The following is a 17,921-nucleotide window of genomic DNA, read 5'->3' as shown; positions in this document are numbered from 1 at the left end:
TAAAATGCGATATTTGAATTTCACAACAATTAATATATAATGGTAAAATTACAAATTAACTCAACTTAAAATAAATCTTTGTATTTAATCATTTTATTTAATCACAAAAATCCCAAAAATATTTGCTCAGTGAATGCTCGTGTTGCATTTCATAACGGAGTGTCTCTATTGGAAAATGCTATAAAAGCGTACATTTTGACAATGCTCTCACCAAGCTGAGAGTTCCGTCTCATACTGCTCTAGTAAGTATATTTGATCAGATGCAAACAAGGGCATTTCTATCACATGCATAGTTTGCAGTAAGTATAAACTAACAAATTGAAGTGCAACAATTGAAAGCTTAAGTTTAAAATATTTTAACAAACGAGCCGTGAGAGTTCCGTGCTCTACTTTTAAACAATTGCAGAGGCCAGCTATACCTGGAGCATAGTTTTGTTTCACATAGAATTATCCATCGAATTTGACACTGGTCTGCAACTACAGAAAAGGGGATATGGCGGTTGGTATACATACATGGATGATAGATACAAGATTGCGCCCATCAGAGAGTGCGTGACGTCAGCTGAGTTGTGCAGTTTGCCAACCATTTGCTCTTCGCAATAAATTTAGTGCTTTTTTATACCCAAAATGCGAAAATGTTTAAGTTTGGTGTTTGTTTCTTTTTCTTAATTTAAAGCTGCCAAAACTATAAGTAAAAAAAACTGTATTATTAAACAAAAGAAGGTTAAAAAGGTTCACTCTGAAAAGGTTTTAGTGCTAATGAAAATTTGTTGATTTTTATAAAATTTGATATTTTGAAAGTGCAAGTTTAATTTCTTTCTCCTTTCAAGGTTATGTTAGAATATTAAATCATTTTTTCTCAACTCTTCTTAACATTGAAAACCTTTTTACACATTTTAAAAAGCGTTTGAATTTACTGAATGCGAATTAAAACCATAGAGGTGCAATCGCTTCGTCCGGTTCTCAATCCTTAGTGGGGCATAGGAGTGTATTCACAGTAAAAATAGGCAACAAAATACCAGAAAATACTGAAGAAACCACAACGACATTTTTACGAAAAAAGTTATGGTACATAACCTGAAATATAGCAAATAAGTCGTTCCCTTAACAAAAGAGTTTCTTTTAACAAAAAAACTCATAAATTAAATTGTACATATCCATAACACATTTATTAAAAAAAACGCACATTTTAAAGACAATTTATGCGTGACAAAGTAATTAAGTAATATAATTCAATAAAAATTTGGTATTTTATTTTCTTCAAACGGGCATTTCAGTGCGTTTTTATATCCAAAGCTAGGTAACACTGCAGTAGCGAGAGAGAGATTTGACTGCTGAAAGCAGAAAAACACCAACAGTACCCACAATCGTGGGTAATATGCCAAGATGTTAAAAAAGGAAAGCTAAAAAACTGAGTAAATTATTGAACTAATTTTTAAAAATGTATATTTTACAAAATTATAACCATTACTTTTTAATTAGAAGAGGCTAGAAAAATGTCATGAAGAAAGAACTAAAACTCCGAGACTAAATAACAAAACAAGCGAAATCAAGTTACGAAAATGGTTATCTGGCCATATTGGTCGCCAATTATGTGAATAAGACGTCACTCATTGTCAAATTCGCTGAGAGCAAAGTAACGGTACCACGATAGGCGCCATCTCATTATTTTTTCCATCATGATATACATGTATATATAGTATATGCATACACGTATAGAAAAAATAACTAGCGCGAACTAGTTCGATCCACTCAACTTCTCTGGAGGATCACTTAAAATCAAATATAATTTATAGTATTGAATGTTAAGTATGAAATTGATTTATTCTCCTATACATAAATTTGTGTGCAAAATTATAAGCACATCACAATTTTTTTTTTATAAAAATATAGTTGATACTACAATAAAAGCCATATAATGCGAAATCCCAAAATTTGTACAAATTGTTTCAAAATTTCATCAAAACTTACAAATATTTAACAAGAATTTTGGAATTTTTCTGGATATGCAGTTTTATAGCACCTTGAATTCCAGTACAACAAAATACCGTTGATTTTTGGCGATTATTTTTTTGACGATGCGGTAGGTTTTTTCTTCCATATAAAAAAATTGGTAACTTCCGATTATTCACTCAAGGTGTTGCGGGGAGAATCCTGTTCAAAAATGTTGCGGGGAGAATCCTGTGTGCGGCTACAAATCTGTTGCGGGAAGAACCAATAATGTTGCAGGAAGAAATTGATGCGGGAAGGACCAGTAACGTTGCAGGAAGAAATATAATTCGGGAAGAATCTTGTATGCGGCTATAAATCCATTGCGGGGAGAGTCCTCTATCCTTAATGCTGCGGGGAGAGTCCTGTATCCAACAATTGCCCAAAATAATGAAACTTGCTGCTTCAATTGACAAAGTTACAATTTTTTCTCACTATATTTTACAAAAATGTTCCGTATTTATACACATTTCTTTACAAACAAAACCTACTTAACTCACAGAAAATTATAACAATTTAACAAAAGTTGAAAAACAATAAAGTATTTTATCTAATATTAAATTGAACTCAACATACCGCCGCCCTTGAACTATCTGAATAAGTTCAAAACAAAATATTAAAAAGAAAATGAAAAGCCTTGAAAAACATTTACGATAAGTTATTAGTTTCTTCATGAAATAAATCTCCTCTCGTTGGCAAAAGGCAAAGTTTGACTATAGGGCGAACCAATTCGCCATGCGGTGTTTTCAACGTAACTACTCTTACGCGTCCATCGGTGCCATGATGGCATTTGATCACTCGTGCAATCGTCCACTTCGTCGGAGGATTAGGCTCGTTGAATACAGCAACCACATCCCCTTCTTCAATGTTGCGTGAAGAACGAAACCATTTAGTGCGACGTTGTAAGCTCACGAGGTACTCGTCTCTCCAACGACGCCAGAAATGTTGTCTCATGGCAGAAATTGCTTGCCATCGCTGTCGAAGATTTCCACGAAACCCTTGACCCTCAGGTTCCGGTATTGACTTCAGCGGTTCACCGACTATGAAATGTCCGGGAGTTAAAACTTCTAAGTCACCAGCAGCTTCAGAGTTGTCACAGAGTGGACGAGAGTTTACGCAAGCTTCTATTTCAGTCAAAAGTGTGTTGAACTCTTCGTATGATAGTGGAACTTCTCCTAATACGCGTTTTAAATGATACTTAACACGTTTGACTCCGGTCTCCCAGTAACCTCCCATATGGGGTGCAGCCGGTGGATTAAATCGCCATTCGATATTCGAGTCCGCAAAGAAAGAGCGAAGTTTAATATCAGCCATGCACTGTTGAAATGCAATGCGCAACTCCTTCTCGGCTCCAACGGAATTTGTACCGTTATCTGATGCCATGACCTTACAAAATCCTCGACGATTGGTGAACCTTTTAAACGCATTTAGGAAAGCTGGTGTTGACAGGTCACCAACAAATTCGAGATGCATCGCACCAGTGCACATACAAATGAACGAACAAATGTAGCCTTTGGTAGCCTTAGCTCCTCTTCCTTGGGTGAATTTGTAGAGGTAAGGTCCAGCGAAGTCAACAGCAGTGTGAGTAAAACAACGGGCGTAGGTTGTACGAATGACAGGTAGATCACCCATGACTTGTGTGGTAAGATTGCGGTTCAAATAAGTGCATTTCACGCACTTATGGTATATATTACGGATCAAGCTACGAGCGCCGATAACCCAATAACGACGTTGTAAGACAGTTTGCATAATGCGGGGCCCAGCGTGCAAAGTGACCTTGTGTATTTCGCAGATTATTAACTTAGCAAGCGGACAATTCTTAGGCAAGATAATGGGATGCCTAACATCTGGAGCGATTTCATCGTTTTTTATTCTTCCTCCAACACGTAGAACACAAGTCCCATCCAGAAAGGGCTGCAGACGCAAAAGACTACTGCGAAGTGGGATTGGTCTTTTAGCGCTGCAAAGAGAAATTTCATTAGAAAAATAAAACTGTTGCGTATACCTTATTAGGCGAAGTTCAGCTTCAAATAACTCTTGGCAACTCGGTGTACCAAAACGCTTTATAACATTAAGCCGTCTGTTAGCCCGAATGTTAGTCAAAAAACGTAAAACATAGGAAATAACTCGACGCAGCTTAGAATACGATGAGTATTTTGTCATCACGGACCAATGATCTGTAGAATTAATCACATGGGCACGAATACTCTTTCGTATGCCCAGCTCTGTAGTGTGCTCTTTAGATTTTTTCTGCTTCCACAATTGTTCAGTGCTTTTCAGGAAAATAGGACCAGCCCACCACAATTGATGACGTAATAATTCGGAGGGAGTTATACCTCTTGAAGCACAATCTGCAGGATTCTGTTCAGAACGAACGTGGTTCCAACATTCGGGAGGCAAAACTTCTTGAATATCAGCGACGCGGTTGGCTATAAATGTCACCCATCTGCTGGGGTGAGCTTGTAACCATGCCAATGTTATAGTAGAGTCAGTCCAAGCGAAAAGCGGATAACGGAGATCAGACCAGCAGTGCAGCACGCTTCGCACTAGTTTAGCAGCAAGATGAGCGGCGCATAATTCAAGACGTGGCAACGTTGTCGGCTTAAGCGGAGCTACCTTGGTTTTCGACGAAATTAATGACACAATAATGCTACCGTCGCTTTGTGTTGTTCGTGCATACAAAACGGCGGCGTAAGCCCGCTCGGACGCGTCTGCGAATACGTGCAATTGCGTAAATGACCCAGCTACTTCAGTACCAAACCAACGTTTCACCTTCAAATGTGCCAGTTTCTTGAGTTCTATGCGATGCTCCAACCACTTCGTTGCGATAGACTCAGGAATGATATCATCCCAACCTACCTTAGTGCGCCATATGTCTTGAAACCAAATTTTTGAATTTATAGTAGCGGGAGCAAGCAGGCCCAGAGGATCGAAGAGCGTACTTGCATCTGATAGAGACATGCGCTTGGTCAACTTAACTGGCGGTTCCCTCAAGTTAATAGCAAACGTGAGATAGTCTCCTTCTGTGTTCCAGATAAGACCTAAAGCGTGAACATCCTTATCGTCGACAATATAATGTGATATGTTCGTAGATGCATTAGAAATGCTTGCGATTAGCTCAGCGCAGTTCGATGCCCACTTACGAAGTTCAAACCCCCCTTCCCTCAATATTTCGGAAATATTTTGCTGCAACAATCGAAGTTCTTCTTTACTAGATGCACCAGTAAGTAGATCATCCATGTAAAAATCCTTGGGAATAACACTAACAGCCCTAGCACAATCATTCGACGAATCTCTTGCCGTCTGTTGAAGTGATCGGACAGCTAGATGAGATGCAGCTGCCACTCCGTACGTTACGCGAACCATGCGAAAATCTTGGATAGGCAGGGATGGGTGGCTACGCCATACGATGCGTTGCAAATCGGCGTGTTTTAAGGATACGCAGATTTGACGATACATTTTGGCGACATCTGCTGTTACAGCATAGCGGTGTGTTCTAAAGCGAAGTAAGATGGAGTATAAATCTTCCTGCAATTGGGGTCCTATAAATAATGCGTCATTCAGCGAATTTCCGGAAGTTGATTTTGCGGACGCGTTAAATACAACCCTCAATTTGGTCGTGGTACTACTTTCCTTTAAAACAGGATGATGAGGCATATAATACGTTGGATTCATAGTCTCTGACGTGACCTGCATATGTTTCATATCAATGAGTTCATTCATGAATTCATTGTAGCGTAAACGAAGATCGGAATCACAAGCGAGTCTTCTTTCAAGTCGTAACAAATTCCGGATAGCAAAGTTTCGCGACTCTCCCAGAGCTACATCGGGCTTCAGCGGCAATTCGACGACAAACCGTCCGTTAGGTTCCCTTCGATGCGTTGTTTCAAAATGGTCTTCACAGTAACGCTCCTCATGCGTAAGAAACGTTTTTTGCGGACCTTCCTCTAACTCCCATAACTTGTTCAATGCTCGATCCAAATGAACATCGCAATGTAACGACTGTAAGCGTGGCATATCAGGCTCAGATCCATTCACGCTTCCAAACAGAGTCCACCCAAAGACCGTCAGTTGAGCCATAGGAGCTCCAGATGGACCCTTACGAAGTTCTGTACAGATCAGTTGATCCATAACGTCCATTCCAATCAATATATCGACCCGTCCAGGCTTCATAAAATGGGGATCGGCTAAAAATAAACCTCGGATATGTGGCCACGATGAAGTAGCTATAGTCTGTGTTGGCAAGTCGCTTGTAATTTTAGACAGAATTAACGTTTTGACAGTAAAGCATTGATTTGTAGAGAAAGAAGAAAGAGAAAGTGATACTTCACCTCTAGCTCGTCCTCCTTGCGCTGACCCAATTCCAGTAATGTTTACTTCAGATGTTGATCGCGGCAGGCCTAAGCGTTGCACACACGCTTCGGTTACAAAGGAAGCATGTGATCCAGAATCGAAAAGTGCACGTGCGGGCTGCCAATTACCAGAACAGTCGCGTACCTTCACTAATGCGGTGGATAACAGCACAACTCTTTCTACAGCTATGGGTGGATTGGAGCTCGAGTTCAAGCATGAAGAAACGCGTGGAACGTCGACGCTTGCTGGAAATTCACAAGTTTTTGCGCTTACCTTTGATGTGGCGTCAGCAGCACATAACGAATGCGTCGCGTAATTGTTCACTGCGGTAACGGTCGTCGACTGCAAAGCACCGTGCAACAGAGTGTGATGACGTTGTTTACACATGCGGCAAGTGGAAGCACTGTTACAACGGTCTTTATAGTGACCTGAACTTAAGCAGTTGAAGCATATGTGTCCTTGCTTCACGAACTGTGAATTTTATGAGGTCCACTACAATATGCACACACGTTACTTTGTTTTGATATCGTGTGGAACACATTTGTCGACTTGCTTGATGATGCAGTTTTAACCTTAATTGGTACTGATGTTGTTGACGACGAAAACATCGATAACGATCGGCATCTTATCTCTAAAAATGTTATTAGTTGCTCAAAAGATGGAGGATCATCACTAACGAGCGATAACTCCCACTGCTTACGCGTTTCGAATGCCAACTTACTGACGACCTCATGTACCAACCAATCATCCCAAAACTCAATCGGACGACCCAACGCTTTAAGCTCGCGAATATGCTGTTGGAACGCATCAATTACACCTTTGATTGCGTCAGCATTGTCATGCGTAGCTCTTTTAATTTCAGCCAACGCGCGAAGATGAGATTCCACAATTACACGAATAACCTTATACCGCGATGTTAATAGACCCCAAGCTTCAACGTAATTTGCGTCACATATTTTAAAACCACTGATAATTTTCAACGCGTCACCTTTCAAGCAGCTTCGGAGATAGTGCAACTTTTGTCCATCTGTTAAAGCAGAGTTATTATCAACTAACGAAGAAAACGCGTCGAAAAAACCAATCCATTCTGTAGAGTCACCGGAGAATGTGGGCAACTCCATTTTCGGTAAACGTATAACCGTGGACACAGATGCCTTTGTGGAGCTATCTTGCGAATTAGTACGACAATTTTTCACGCGGCTAAAGTTAGCTGAAGCTGTAGAGTACCAAGTTTCGGCTTGGATACGCACATTTTCTTCAATTTCAATAACATCGGCACCACACGTAATTTCTACAGCGTCTTGAGCAACGTTAAAACGAACCCACTGTTCACTCAATAACTGAAGGTAGCTTGCAATATTTTCTGCATCCATAGTGAATGCCTCATCAATACTTTTTGCCATATACCGTTTAATGGCATTGAGAGCGGAATCGCGCGTTTTAGTGGAATTTGACATTTTTAATATGACAGAAAAGCAAACGACGGGTTTTTAGAATTTTCGCGATGTTAAATGCAGGAACGGCTGCACAAACGTACACACAATGCACAAAAATAATTTTCTTAATAATCGTTGCGCCTTTTGCTACGCGTATGTATGTACACAAGCGAATGCGTATATGCAAAAGGCAAGCGGAGTGACTAGATCCGGCTCGAAGGACCAAAAAATGTTGCGGGGAGAATCCTGTTCAAAAATGTTGCGGGGAGAATCCTGTGTGCGGCTACAAATCTGTTGCGGGAAGAACCAATAATGTTGCAGGAAGAAATTGATGCGGGAAGGACCAGTAACGTTGCAGGAAGAAATATAATTCGGGAAGAATCTTGTATGCGGCTATAAATCCATTGCGGGGAGAGTCCTCTATCCTTAATGCTGCGGGGAGAGTCCTGTATCCAACAATTGCCCAAAATAATGAAACTTGCTGCTTCAATTGACAAAGTTACAATTTTTTCTCACTATATTTTACAAAAATGTTCCGTATTTATACACATTTCTTTACAAACAAAACCTACTTAACTCACAGAAAATTATAACAATTTAACAAAAGTTGAAAAACAATAAAGTATTTTATCTAATATTAAATTGAACTCAACACAAGGTATGTACTTTTCAAAAGTGCACGTATCCAATTTATCCCCTTTATGTAAATTTTGTCCTTAGGGTGTATTTTTTTATATTCCTTGAGAATAAATTGAATACAAAAAACATTCATGCAATGGATACAATTTAGTGTCGTTCCTAGTCGGAACATAGGGCGGAGTCCAACGCATACCGTCGTTTATATTATTTTTATTATTGCTCGAATAAATGCCAGCTACCAATTTGTTGGCATTCAGCATGTACCGTCCTTATCCATGTACCTCTGGGTCGTCCTCTTCTTCGTGAACCTTGGGAGTTCCACTCGAATACCCTTTTGGCGACGTCATTATTTTCCTTTCGCAAAGTGCACCCAATCAAACACCATTTCCGGCGTTTAATCTCGACATTAACAGGTTCTGGCATTGTTTGTGCTAGTAGATTGTCATTCGTTATAACTCTCGGCCAAAAAATTCGGCAAATTCGTCGAAGAAATTTCTTTACAAAGGTTTGCATGACTTTGTCAGATTCTGTTAGTGACTTTTCAGGTTTGACAACCATACAAGCGGATCGTTTATACACTCGTATTAAAAATTCCTAGTTTGGTACATGTACTAGTATTTCGTGAAGCCCAAATTTTGCTGATATTTGCTAACCAGATAGCAAAACTCGCTAACATCTTCAATTCAGCAGTCGTATCAGCAGAGTTTACAACCAGGGGCGTGGTATTGTTAATTTCACATCGCATTAATTTGGATTTTGCAATGTTTTCTTTTAGGCCTATGGTTTCTGCATTTGCCATTAATTTTTCAAATTTTGATCGAATACCACCATATGACTCAGGAAGCGTATGTCGTCAGCAAAATCTAGATATCCAAACTTTTGGAACGGCCGCCACCGAATGCCGTTTGGCGTTTCGCAATTTGTTTTCTCTAATACTGTACTTATACTCCAGTACTGCGATAAATAAAAGAGGTAAAAGGACACATCCTTGTCTTACACCATTTACTATAGAAAATCTTTCGCTAGATTTGCCTTTGAAACGTGCTCTGCTTTCAGCACTATGATTTTTCAATGGTTTTTCCAGGCACACCAAAGTGACGCATTTTTTAACAGTGTCAAATGCTTTCTCAAAGTCTAGAAAAAGTAAGTATAGTGACATCCTTTACCAAGATTAAGTTCATGAAGAAACACTTTTTCACTAATAAGGTGTCGTGTTTATGTTTACAGATGTCCAAACTATGTATGTATGTCGATTTTAATTATATTAGCGTCTAGCGCTTCAGCCATCTATCGAAAAACGACGGAAGCAAAGTTGTATTAATACTATCGTGCATAGAAGGCAGGCTGGCGAGATTCTGCATATTTTTTAATAAGTTTGAACGTATATATATGTATATTTATATCTGTTCCGTTATGATGTTACAGCCAACTCCACACCACTACTGCACTATGGAATTTAGATGGCTAGATTTTTACCTATATACAAATCGTAAAGCTAAATACACACCAGGCAACCGTTGAAGCAACGGTTGCAGCAACGTGTTGCCTTTGTTTAAGAAACACGTTGCGACCGTTGCTTCAATCTCAGTATTGTGTATAACTGTGGTGCAGGAAAGGTACGAGCGGAAGATACGTAAAATTAAATTTTTTAAATGATCGACGAAATACGTAAAATTACTTCTCTTATTATAATTGACGAACTTTTGTACGAAAATGAGGAAGAAGAGATGCAACAAAAGAAGAGAAAGAAAATTTGGTCCAAAAATTGGCTTTTAAAAAAAATCGAATTTTCGAACGAGAGGCTCCTGAAAGAACTGAAGGAAAATGAACCAGCGGACTATAAAAATTACATGAGGATGGACGAAGCCCTGTTTAGAAAATTGCTGGACTTCGTAAAGCCCAAAATAACGAACCAAGATACCATAATGAGAGAGGTAATATCAGCAGAAATAGACTGGCAATAACTTTGCGGTATCTTGCAACAGGAAACTCTTTTGTGGACTTGAAAATTTTATCAATTTTATTGTATTCATTTTTTAATTGTTCGTATGCTTTTTTTCTAAAATTTTTATTTTTATATTTTTCACTACTTAATTATATCCCACAGCTCTCTCAAATTTTTATATTCGTTAATAAAATTAACATAATTTTCATTATTTTCAATTGCCATTTTTTCCTTTTTCACTTTATTTTACTCCGCACGAACCTTCTTCTTCGCTTGTTTTCAACGAACTGAACGAGTAAAAGCAGTAAACAATGATACACACGAAGCAACGGTTGCAGCAACCTATCCCAAAAATCAAATTTATTTGATATTTCAGGCAACGGTTGCAGCAACACGAAAATCAATTGGCAACACAGCTACACACGAGGCAACGGTTGCTTCAACATGGCCGTGTTGCTGCAACGGTTGCCTGGTGTGTATTTAGCTTAAGGACCAGCTCAAGTTCCATACTGCATTCACAAGGGATATATGTAAGTATGTAAAAGTGTTAAGCACCAAACCGACGGTCCCATAGATCATTCGTTTAAACCAATATGAGTGCAAGGCGCTGATTTAGATGCAATGATGCCTGGGAATGTTTTTTAATTTTTTAAAATAAAAAATAATATTTTTTTTAATAAAAATATAATACAAGATATAAATTAATGTATGCAATAAGCACCATTTTAACGAAAATGTTGTTTACTTTTATTTATGAAAATATTTTTATTTATCTATTATCTATTTCTGAGTTCCAGGTTGTCCTGTTCCAAAATCAGCAAGCCACTTCTTGAGTCACTCTGGTATTAATAAAATGTGAAAACACATATGTTTTTCATGCTAATGAACATTTATGTATATACGTACATATGTATGTATGTATGTACGTTCAGTTATGTGCGCTTAGTCCACATATAATAGCACCAGAAAGTACTCAAATTAATACCAGACAAATAAATCGCATTCCCAAACTGCAATGAAAATGTGAAATACGACTGCCAATTAAAATGTTGCCATCGCAACGTGCGGTCTAACGACCACGCGCACCCATCTGCTTACTTCCCCCCAGTAGCAGCAGCATCCAGTATATATTACAATATTCCAGCAAAACTGTCACAACCAAACAAGAGCGAGAACTACACAGATGGTTGACCACTTGCAACAGCAATAACAATGCAGGTACAACAACAACAGCAATTGTATCAACAGAAAATGCAACAGCTGCTGTTGCCTCTGCTTCCGTTACTGTTTGTGTTATTGTTGTGTTTGATATTGCAATCGCCTATGGCTAAATTGGAATTTCCGCTCTTCCGTACCATCCGTCCGTTCTGGCGACCGTTGTGTGCCATGTGAGCTTTCGAGTTACTGAAGTGAAAAGTGTATGGAGTGAAAAATGTGTGTTATCGCCTCGGTTGCAGCATATTGTGTTATTCTCGGCTTTACTGACAGACGCATTTGCATGGGTGGCCATGAGCGCCAATGTAGAAACGTAAATTTTGTATTTTCAACTTTAAGGGGAAAACTTTAAAATGCATCAAAAATTCCACCAACGTATGAAATGAAAATTCTTATTTTCAACTAGAATCTGATTACTTTAAATAGACTTGTATTTGAATATATTTATTTATTTATTCATTTCTTCATATTTCTTACAGGCAATGAAAACAGATTAGACTTAATTAATCAATCCATTAATTTAATCAAAAATAAATTTCATTATTTACAGAGAAAGAATATTAGATAAATTAATAATAATTCATTTAGTTCAACAAATAATAATTGGAATTTAGTTCAATAATTCATTAAGTAACATTTTTAAGTGGTGCTTTGTTGAAGAAATATCTAGTCCTGTATGATTTGAAAGCGAATTAAATTTCCTCAAAGTTCTAGAAATCGAAGCATTAATTAGTTCTAACCATTCCTAACCAGAAAATATCATGATTTTGCAAGCTTCGCTGAAGAATATTGAAATTACTTTTCTCGAATAGCTATAGGGAGTCAATCGCCCCACTCAACAAATCGAAAGTGAAAGTGAGGGAGAGAGAGAGAGAGAATAGTCCTTCTAATATTTAGTGTTTTTAGATTTATGAACACAAACACCGACTCTTATAGAATGGAATGGGAACTGTGAAATTCAAAGAACGCAAATCGCATGGCACGAAAGCGTCTGGACATGTTCAAGCCTACTAATATGACAACCATAATTTGGTCTCCAAATAAAGATGGCGTATTCCAGCAGCGAACGCACTAGAGAGGTAGGTATATAACAGCAACTTTTACCGTTTCACTAATAAAGGAACGGCATGTATGCATATACAAGGTGATGTCCAGAGTAAACAAGACTGAGCTGAAATAGAAACGACAGAAGTTTTCATCTGATAACTTCGAGTTTATTTATTGAAAATAGTTCTCTCTGGCCTCGATACATTATTTTGAGCGATCCAAAAGCTTTTCGAAAGAGTGTTTCAATTCATTGACCGAAATGTCCATCAGGATGTCGGTACAAGCATTTTGGATGGCCTCTATGGAAGCAAAACGTTTTCCTTTCATGACCAAATGCAATTTTCCGAATAGGTTGAATACACAGGGAGCCATATCAGGGGAGTACGGTGAGTGAGATAGTTAAAATGCGATTTCCAGTCACAAAATCAGTCACAAGAGTGGATCGATGAGATGGTGCATTATCATGCAATAAGCGCCAGCTTCCTCCTTCGCGGTACTCAGAGCGAATTCGACGATTGCGATGCAACAAACGCTTCAAAACGCCATGATAGAAAATTGCATTGACGGTTTGGCCCGCTGACCTCGTGTCTTCCTCGTGGACAGTTCCCTTGCAATCGTAAAAACAAATGAGCATCGACTTGATTTTTGGCTTCTCCGAACGCGATTTTATGGGTGGTGTCTCGTCTGGAGCCTTCCATTCGGCACCAGTTACAACGTTGTAAAGGAAGTTCTTGTCTTTTCTCACCTCTTTATTAAGGTCTTTCGAATGTTGAATTCTGATCAATTTTGGGTTCTCAGTTAACTTGTGCGGAATGAAATGTGCACAGACCTATTGTAAGCCCAAATGATCAGTTAAAATGCGATAAATCGAAGTTTTGGAGATATTCAACTCCGATTCCATGAATTTCAACGATGATTTTGTTTCATTTTTACGAAAATTTTCAATGGAGTTTTCAGTGATTACTGATTTTGGGCGGGCCGTATGTTCATTGTCATTTATGTCTTCACAACCATCTCTGAAACGTGTATACCGCTTATGAACTCTGGAACGGGATAGATAATCATCGCCATAAACTTTTTTCAACAATTCAAATGTTTCGGCGAACGTTTTACCGATTTTAAAGCAAAATTTGATATTAGCTCTTTGTTTGAAACTCATTTTTGTACCGATGGCACAAACATTCTGACACTTTTGAAGCAATAACTTCGCTACCACTGAACCAAATGTCACCAAGTCAGTTGTCAATGGAAGTCAGTTAGAGATGTTACTTCCAACGCACTAACTCATTAAAAAGATGGCGCCATCAAAAACATTTTATTTTCCATAAATGGAGGGACCTACAGTTTTATGCCGCCAATTCAGCAGACCAAATTTATTTGAAATTGACTAATGAATTACATTCCGCAGAATCAGTGTTGTATGTACTTTAGTGGTAAATTGTGAAAACGGCCGTGCAAGACGCACAATCCACATTGGATCAGAAGCTCCTCACATGAATCTATGTAAAAAGAAATAATAAACTTTGTTTGTGAAGTTACTTCCCCTTTACAAACCATAGCTGTAAGCGTTTGGTAAAGAAGGAAATGGCACGCCGGTGGAAGCATTCACGACACCAGCAATTTCCCTTTATATGTGACGTTGCAGCCTTTTTCGTTTGCAGACATCGTTCGAAAGCCTTAGTAGCTCTCCTGATGTTGCGTTGTCAGCAGGTTGTTGGAATGTATTTTTGTTTTGTTTGTGTGCATAGATTCACATACAGTATTGTGCAAAACCTAAGCAACTTTTTGCCGAGATATAGATACCAATTCTTTCCAAAGTTTGTGAGAGTGTAAAAGTTATGCAGCAACACTATTCGAAAATTTTCTGAAAGCTGCGAAAAGTACGTCACATTTGCTACCCTACTGCTATATGCTTTTGCGAAGGTGGCAAGTCTATATGAGAGCTGAATAGATATTTATATACACACAGCTTCGTTCACAATAAAAGCAGCGCGATATAGTACAAAGTTTTCATTACTTATTTATTTTTTATTTAATTTTTTTTTTTTGTTTATTTAATTTTTTTATTTATTTTATTTTTTTTATTTTTTTTATTTATTTAATTAATTTTACTTAAATATCTTCATATATATATTTATTTTATAAAAGCCATATGTGTATTCAGCTCAAAGTTTCAAATTCAAAATTTTGTACAAAAATTCGACAAATTTGCATCAAAATTTCAAAGTTTTTAATCAGAATTTTTAGAAAAACTTCCAGTATGCAATTTTATACCCCTTTTAATTTTGGTATAATAAAACGTAAGTTCGAAGTAGTGCAAAAACCGCTTTGATTTATGAAAACTTTTTGTTGCTGGTGGTCTTGAGCACTTTCTCCATTAAAAGAAAAAATCGGGTACTCGTTATGTGGCTGAAAGAGCATAACAGCATTAACAAAAAAAGATTATACGGAATCGACGCGAATTTTGAGTACCTTAAAATTAAATGAGCTACAAAACTGCATAACCAGAGGATTCTGATTAAAAAGCTTTACATTTTGGAATTTTTTTTAATTGTGTATAAATTTTGAAACCTTAATTTATATGGTTTTTGTTGTAGTACAATATAAACTTTATGTTAATAAAAAACCTCCATTTGTGGAACAACATCAAGACGCACACCAACAACATAAAGACAAATAGGAGAAGGAGCTCAGCCAAACACCAAGAGAAGTGTACGGGCCAATTATGTATTTTTTTTTATGTATATACTTAAAAGGGTTATTCAAACGCAATTGGATGATTAATTGGCGCCACCTTGTATTCTTCTTCTTAATTGGCGCGATAACCGCTTGCGCGATTTTGACCGAGTTTAACAAATCGCGCCAGTCGTTTCTTTCTCGTGCTAACCGGCGCCAATTGGACATACCAAGTGAAGTCAAGTCCTTCTCCACTTGATCTTTCCAACGCAAAGGAGGCCTTCCTCTTCCTCTGCTACCACCAGCTGGTACCGCATCGAATACTTTCAGAGCCGGAGCATTTGTATCCATTTCAGCGTAGCCGCTGGATCTTTATTCGCTGCGCTATGTCTATGTTGTCGTAAAGCTCATACAACTCATCGTTCCATCGCCTGCAATATTCGGCGTTGCCAACGTGCAAAGGTCCAAAAATCTTCCGCAGAATCTTTCTCTCAAACACTCCAAGCGTCGCTTAATCGGATGTTGTCATCGTCACGCTTCTGCGCCGTACGTTAGGACAGGCATGATGAGAACCTTGTATTGCCTGCTTAGTCCAAAGTACCACTTGTTGGCAAGAGAGATTCTGCGTTGGGTTTCCAGGCTGACATTGTTATAGGTGTTAATACTGGTTCCTAAATAAACGAAGTCTTTTACAACCTCGAAATTATAACTGTCAACAGTGACGTGGGTGCACGCGAGTGCGCCGACTGTTTGTTTGATGACAGGAGGTACTTCGTTTTGTCCTCGTTCATCATCAGACCAATTCGCTTTGCCTCTTTATCCAGTTTGGAGAAGGTCCAATCAGTTGGTTGACGGTGGGCTTCAGCCTTTCACACAATACGCTCGCTAGAATCTCATAGGCGATATTGAGAAAACTAATCCCTCGGTAATTGGAACAGATTGCAGGATCGTCCTTCTTATGGATTGGGCAGAGCACACTTTAATTCCAATCGGCAGGCATGCTTTCATCCGACCATATTTTGCATAGAAGCTGATACATGCACCTTACCAGCTCCTCGCCGCCATGTTTGAATAGCTCAGCCGGCAGTCCGTCGGCGACCGCGACTCTGTTGCTCTTTAGCCGCGTTATCGCTATTCTCACTTCGTCATGGGCGGGTAGCGGAACGACAATTCCGTCGTCAACGATTGGGGTATCAGGATCTTCACATTCTTTGTGGCATGCGCAATTATCACTATTTAGCAGGTATTATAAGAACTAATAACTGAAAGTCATTTTATACAATTTTTCATGAAATGTATGCAGTAAAAATTAATGAGTGCTCTTCCACTTAAACTTTTTAGAACTTTTTGTGAAATTCTTTAAACTCTTCAAAATTAGATTTCAATTTTGCTTTCGATAGACGATTTCTTCCGTTGCGCCGGAAGTGAAAATAAAACTAATAAGTAGAGTAGTGAAGAAATAACGCTACAAATTTGGTAAAATTGTTGATATAAAATGTTATCAGTTTGTCTTCAATCGTTTTTTAATCAAATTCATATCTTTCACACAAAACTTTCTTATGGCATCAGTAAATTGCGAACAGCGAATTGTAGATTGTAAATAAATTTGTTATTTTTAAGCTCAAAATTATCTTTGTGAATTATTCACAACCGATGAAAAGACGTGAACTCTTTTTTTAAACAAATCACAATCAATAACTCATAAATATGTCTATAAAATTTTTTTTTTTTTTTGCAACTCTGGGTTATCATACATTCGTTATCAAAAATGAAATGAAAAAAGTTATACACAAAACTGTACAAAATGTGCATATGTATGTGTCCACAAATAGGCAGGCTTGTGTGCCTCGAATTAAGTCGCTGTAGGTTAGCATCTCTTCCACTCGCAGATTAGCCAACTGAAGTTCATTGTTTGTTTGTAAATGCTGGCAAAATTGTACCAGATTACCGGGAGGTAACTTTGAAGCTCGCTTGTGGGCGCTTTGTGTTAGGGATATTATTGCACACACAATAGACGGGGGTGGTTACTTAATGATTTTGCTTTCATTGAAATGAAAACTAGAATTGAAATGAAATGAAAAAGTAAACCATTCATTTTCATTGAAAAGAAAAAAGGATAAGCCAATGAAGCTTTTAAGATCACAGCGCTTCAATTAAATAACAATGCAATTTACAGCAACAATTAAAGCTGTTCGCATATGAAGTACTTACTAACTTAAATACGCAAAAGGTTTCATGGGATTTCTCTGAAGCATAATGAGGAAATTTTCGTTTACTTTTCGCCAATATAAATATAACATGTGTTTTTTTTAGAGGTTAGGTTTTCAAGTTGGCACTACTTTTTTCGTAGATGGTCTTTTTGACAGCTGTCACTTGATTTATGCTCAGTTTGGTTTGCCATTTCATAATGAATAGACTTACACCTGAACAACGTTTGCAAATCGTGCAAATTTATTACGAAAATAATGGTTCGGTTCGCGCGACGCATCACAAGAAAATTTTGTTCAGCGATGAAGCTCACTTTTGGTTGAATGGGTATGTCAATAAGCAAAATTATCGCATTTGGAGTGAACATAATCCACAAGCCATTGCTGAGACGCCGTTACATCCTCAAAAAGTTA

General features: G+C 38.0%; 1 protein-coding gene across 1 annotated transcript; it reads right to left on the bottom strand.

The window, feature by feature from the left end:
* Positions 1-2,637: 2,637 nt before the first annotated feature.
* Positions 2,638-6,006, bottom strand: LOC129244081 (uncharacterized). The gene is made up of 2 exons (XM_054881696.1): positions 3,995-6,006; positions 2,638-3,949 (listed from the first exon to the last, which is right to left on the bottom strand). The coding sequence occupies exons 1-2, from the start codon at positions 6,004-6,006 to the stop codon at positions 2,638-2,640; spliced, it is 3,324 nt and encodes a 1,107-aa protein (XP_054737671.1).
* Positions 6,007-17,921: the final 11,915 nt, after the last annotated feature.

Source organism: Anastrepha obliqua, chromosome 4 (assembly GCF_027943255.1).
Source record: "Anastrepha obliqua isolate idAnaObli1 chromosome 4, idAnaObli1_1.0, whole genome shotgun sequence".
NCBI classification, from domain to species: Eukaryota; Metazoa; Arthropoda; class Insecta; order Diptera; family Tephritidae; genus Anastrepha; species Anastrepha obliqua.
Note: the sequence above shows the minus strand (reverse complement) of the source record. Positions and strands in the feature narration are given on the sequence as shown.